Genomic DNA, 6,000 nt, shown 5'->3' on the forward strand with positions numbered 1-6,000 from the left:
AGATGTTGTCTCTGTCCTGGGTTGCTCCTGCATCATCATGTACTCTGCAGCTGGCCTCAGCAGCACTCTCAGCTCCTGCCTTCAGCTGTGACCCCACGGCCCCTCCTGGGTCCCCTTGCTCTGTGCAGACAACCCTCTTGGTCAGGGTTCTGCCAAGATGGCTCCAGCCAGATTACATTCTGAGGCAGCTCCTTGACTCATGGGAAACACACAGTCTTGCCATAAAATACACTCCAAGTGTGGGCTGCCCTGCTGTTGGCCTCCCACCCTGCCATCAACCAGGAAAGAGGCTCTTTTCACTTGAGACGCCAAGCGCCACATGTCAGGCCACTCCGAAGACTCTCACACAGCGCTCTTCTGGGTGCACCAAGATGGACCTTGTAAATTGCTGCAAGTCAGCAAGCATCCCTGCAGAGCATGAGATAGTGAGCTCTCCTTGCTGGCACCTCTAGTTTGTGTACATGGGTCTTTTGGAGCATCTACCATCCTTCACTTTGCATGAGGAAAGAAGCAACTCCCTTTCCTTTCCTCCCCAACAGGAAGGAGAAGGAAAAATCAAATGCTTCCTTGCCTCAGTCCTTTAGCTTCTACAGATTCCAAGCATCTGTCACTATAGGCAGAATGGGGTGCTAGGGTAAGCATGGAAAGACCATTTTAGCTACCTTTCAGCAAGCCCTGGAAGGATGGTCTGGCAGCTTCCTAGCAGACCACTTACTTCCTATTGGCCTTAGCTCTGGGCTTTAGCTGAAAGTCCATGACAGCAGGCCAAGTCCCAAAGTCACATCATTCTAATAATTCTTTGTATATGATAGAAGGGGGGCGGGCAATATAGGGTGATAAAGGAGGAGAAACTGCAGCCTTCCTTTGTTCTCAAAACTCAACCACCTCTCACTTGCCTCCAGACCTTGGGAAAACTCCACCTGAATTTGAACTTTGAGTCCTGAATAGCATCTCCTAGGCAGCATAGAATATGAAGATGACCCATAAGAATGAGAAGTTGAAAAGCTGCATACTCCTGACGACTGTTTTAAAACAATTAAACGTTACATTGCATTCAAACTTTCCTCTGTTGGTGACTTTTTATTTACATACTTTGCCATATCTCTCAAACAGTTTGTATTTGTTATGGGTATCCCTAAAATATTTTGAATCCCTAGGGCAAAGATAGAGTCACAGAAATAGGGGGCAGGGGAATGAAAGTTGGCATGTCATATGCATACACATCCAGATAGTCCCCAACTTGGGACTGCTCACTGAGATATTTCCTAGTTGATATTGCTGGGGACCAAAGTAAATCTCAGGTCCTCAGGGGGATCAAGCTGGCATATGTTCCTGGGCCTTTGGTTATACATGTCTTTGGAATTTGTGACTTCTTTGAGCATAGCAACTATCATCTTTTTCCTCTCCATAACCCCAGTGAATAGAACCCACTGCCTAGTACATGGTAGGACCTCAGTAAATATTAGATGGATAGATGGATCAACAAGGGGTCACTTCTTCCCACTGATGGTGAAAGTAAGCCCCTTCCCTGTCCCTTCCTGCCTCAGTTCTTAATTACTCTTTTGGTTAATGAGCAAGCAGTTGAAATTCACCATCTATTCTTAACCACATGGACACCATCCACTCCATCCAATGCCTGCCTTGACCGCTCCAGTCCTGTACTTTCCTAGGAGTTGGAGGGGCAGAACCCAGTGTCCCCACCTCAAGCAGAAGGTCCCTTCATTTAATTCCTTCCTACTGTATCTGCCTTTCATATTAAGCATCTCACCTCCCCCTCATCCCACCACTAGTTCCACTGAACTTTGGGTGAATGTGTGATTAGTTGGATCAGGCAAAACCAAAGGAGCAGAGGGAAATTTGGTCTGAGCACTTTCCTTGGATCAGGGCCTTATCTGCATGCCACCTGTGAAGTTGTTGTAAAGCTAGAACATTAGTTCTCACTTTGCTACTCTCTGCCTTAGTTTCCTCATCTGTAAAGTGGGAGTAGTAGGGATATCCAGATTACAAGTTTGTCTGAGGTTAAATGAGGGAATGTATATTAAGAACTCTGACTAGTAACTAGCATCCACTAAGTGCTCAATAAAAGTAACAGTTATCATTGTTGTTAGTATTTGTACTACTACAACTATTCTCAAAAGTTGGTACTGGGCATAAGATTTACAAATATCTAAGGAGTTTATTAAAGCACAGATTTCTGGATCCCCATTTCAAATTCTGATTCAGTAGATCTGCAGTGGGGCCCAGAAATGTGTACGTTTAAGTAACTACTCCAGCTGATTCTGCTACAAGTCCTCAAGAAACCACACTGATATAAGACCTAGGGAACCGTACTTGGCATCATAAGACCAAGCCAAAAATAAAAGGTCTCCAGTAATAGAGTGAGAGCAATTCTGGGAGCTTGGAATTTTTGTTGCTTTGTGAGTTAAAACTAATGTGCATTTATTAAATGTTTAAATAGAAGCTAATCCTAATCGTGGTTGAAAATTTTGAAAGCATTAGTAATAGTCCTTGTTCAAAAAAGAGGCAAAACTTTTTGTGGTGAAATTAGGCATTATAAAGACATTATAAATGATAGTGCCGTCAACTTGTAAAGCCTCAAATTAAATTGGCTTTCTTTTTCCCAAACAGCATTTAAGAGTTTTAAAAATCTTTTTAATTATCCATGTAGGTTTTTTATTTTGTTTGATTATTAATATTATGACATGTCAGGTGATGGCTATATCTATTTTTTAAGTGTTAGGTATTTTAAATGTGTTTTTTTAACTTATGATTCCTTACTTTTGGGGGGCTGGGTTTTTTTCCCCCTCCTACTTTTTATTGCATGTGTACAGTATTTCATTTATCTCTATAGACTAGTCTGGGAACCTACACTGCATATACCATTATTTCTATGGAAAAATATATTCAGTGGTTCCAAATGTCAAAATTTACGATCTTTAGAGGTGGAAGTCATTCAGAGGATGGAGACTTCCCATGTGTATTCTACAGGGGTTCGAGCAAACTTTTATAAACAAGCCACAAATCACTAGTTCCCTAAATGTTAATATAATATTTTAAATAGAGCGAATTTTACTAGCCTACTTATACTATTTATTTAACCTCTAATTTACTAGTACTTTCTTAATGCCGCCATTTTAAAATGGTCACTGCTCTATCTTCACATTGCCATCCTTAGGCTTTATTTATTTATCTGTCTGCCTATTAATCATTAGGAATTTTTATGTATGGTGTGGCCCAAACATTTACAAGTCATAAAGCTTTATCCTGCATCAGTATAAACAAGTGTAACTGTAATCTGAAGAATATTATGGTATGTGACCTCTCCACTAGCACTGCTGTGCATAGTAGGGAAGGAAAAAAGAACAGAACCAAAACCAACCCCCAAAACCCCCCACTTATTTTAGAGAAGTTAGGAAATAGAAGTGGCTGGCTAGCCAAGACCATTTTAAACTTTTCACTTTTCAAAGCAGACTGCTGAATGAGATGTTTCGTCTGAAGTAGAAATTAATACTTTAATTGCACTTCTACACTACAGAGATTTTTCTCTAAAGAATTTTTTGCAGAAAGTTAAATTTTGGATCATTTAGATTTGCGGAGTTTTTAAAGTATAGACTCTTTTCAGCTTCTTCCCATACTCTGTGAATTTACAAATTAAAAAGGAAAAAGGTTTATGTCCTTGATTTCTTGCTGAAGGATGCCAGCACTGATACTGTTAATGAACAGCCCTAGTAAAACAAGTATAAACCTTTTGTGAGAGCATTCCTTCCTAGAAGGAGTTGGGTTTGCCCTTTACCAAGATTTAGATTGCTGTGAAAATTCCTTCAGATGTGTCTTGGGCAGAAAGCATTCTTTCATTTTACTCTGTATTCATCTTATTAAATGTTGCTTCTATCAGAGGGAAAAAATGCTGTGATTACTGAAATATTGATGATTTTTAAAAAGACACGCATAGCACTCATCCCAACAAGTTTCATTTGAATGAATAAGACATTAACAAGAAGATCCCACTAAAATCATCAGCCTGCCTCTTTAAGGGGAAAATATTGTTTAGTGAAATAATAAATATGAAGCTCTGAATTTATCAAAGAATTATGAATGTTGATTGGATTTTCTCCTTTGCTTTTAGCTATATGACAAAATTAACACAAAATCTTCACCACAAATCAGGAATCCTCCGAGTGATGCAGTACAGAGAGCCAAAGAGGTAAGCGATATATATTTTGTCAATGTATTTGGGTGTCATATTTGGTATGAAAACGTTTCTGCTGCACAGTAAGAGGCAGTTTCCTTGAAGTCACAGTTAGACCATTATACTCACATTTAGTATTTCTAAGTTTATCACTGAGCATTTACATACAGAAAAGAAAAAAAAATCTCGGCAGCAACATTGCCTAGATTTCTAGTTCTGGTATGTAAACTTGAACAATTTTACTTCTCTTTTTTATAAAACAGAAAAAGTTATTTTACCACTCTTGGTGGAAATCGACATGCTATGAAAGTTTGAGTTGCTTTTTTAAGGTGGTAATTTTTAAAAGTTAATTGAATGTTTATAACAACTAAGTTCAGAGAGAAGTCATTTTTATATCACTGGTTAGTGTACATTTTTCACAAAATTTTAACTTTTTTTATTATAGAAACATCACACTGCAGAAAGTTTGGAAAGTAAAAAGTCATCTATAATCCCATCACCCTAACACAGTAATTTTCATTTTTGCATATCCTTTTCTAATCACTATCCATTTACATATAAATTTTTATGTGTTACAATCAAAATATATCTTTCTTTTAACCTAACCTAATATAATAAGCATTTTTCCATGTTTCTGCTAGGTCTTCATAAATAAGTTCTCATGATGGCATAATTTTTCTCTGCTGTTACTAAATTATAATGAATTATAAATGCCTCCACTGTTAGATACCTAGTGGGGGTTTTTTTAATCACTTTTTGATGTCATAAAAGTCTTTATACAAATAAATATTTTCCTTTGAAAAAATATTTTATTTTTATTTATTCATTCACTTATTTATTTTTGGCTGTGTTGGGTCTTCGTTGCTGTGCAGGCTTTCTCTAGCTGCAGTGAGTGGGGGCTACACTTCGTTGCAGTGCGCGGGCTTCTCATTGCAGTGGCTTCTCTTGTTGCGGAGCATGGGCTCTAGGCAGATGAGCTTCAGTAGTTGTGGCCTGCGGGCTTCAGTAGTTGTGGCTCGCAGGCTTCAGTAGTTGTGGCTCGCAGGCTCTAGAGTGCAGGCTCAGTAGTTGTAGCGCACAGGCTTAGATGCTCCGAGGCATGTGGGGTCTTCCCGGCCCAGGGCTCGAACCTGTGTTCCCTGCATTGGCAGATGGATTCTTAACCACTGAGCCACCAGCGAAGCCCAGAAAAATATTTTATAAAGTGAAATTACTAAGTGAAAGAATATGAAAGACATAATTCCTTCCCTATCAGATTTTAAACACAAGACCTGTACTGGAAAATATATATTCACTGAGAACCAAGTCCAAGGTTGTGGAACCCGCTAGGCCTGCCCACCTGGTCAGGGCAGCAGTCAGGAGAGGTTCTGTCTGCATTAGAGACCACACCTCAGTGTTTAAAATTATAGGCTGTGAGAGTAGCAGGGGACCAGAGAGAGTATATTGTTTCATCTTTTGTTTCACTGGTTTAGAAACTCAAAGCAGATAATACACCAAAGGAGAATTGGCTTATCATCATTAAACAATATGAATTAACAGCATAACCAGCACTTGTTAAGAGTACATTTTTCTAATTGGGGTATAGTTGTTTTACAAGAGTACATTTAGATAAGAAGGAAACCTTATAGTTTTTGTTTGTTTGTTCTTCTCTGAGGAGGTGGTTGAGTTGCACTGGCTGAGATCTAAGCCTTAGGCTAAGTGACCTCAAAACATTCCTTCCTGGCCAGAATTAAGATTCTCAAAGGCGAGTCAAGAGATTCCTACTCGGTACATGACTTGCGTGCCCCTGACATCCAATCCTGCTGCAGCAA

The 6,000-nt window shown here is 39.2% G+C and overlaps 1 protein-coding gene across 5 annotated transcripts in view; it reads left to right on the forward strand.

Annotated features, from left to right (window-relative positions):
- Window positions 1–6,000, forward strand: part of CASK (calcium/calmodulin dependent serine protein kinase) — a 394,879-nt gene that overhangs the window by 321,716 nt on the left and 67,163 nt on the right. For all 5 annotated transcript variants that reach the window (XM_007457187.1, XM_007457185.1, XM_007457189.1 and 2 more), the window contains one exon: window positions 4,127–4,204. In XM_007457187.1, the coding sequence (XP_007457249.1) occupies window positions 4,127–4,204 (78 nt within the window). The remainder of the gene's footprint in view (window positions 1–4,126; window positions 4,205–6,000) is intronic.

The sequence above is a fragment of the Lipotes vexillifer genome, unplaced genomic scaffold (assembly GCF_000442215.2).
Source record: "Lipotes vexillifer unplaced genomic scaffold, Lipotes_vexillifer_v1.1 scaffold1439, whole genome shotgun sequence".
Lineage (NCBI taxonomy): Eukaryota > Metazoa > Chordata > Mammalia > Artiodactyla > Lipotidae > Lipotes > Lipotes vexillifer.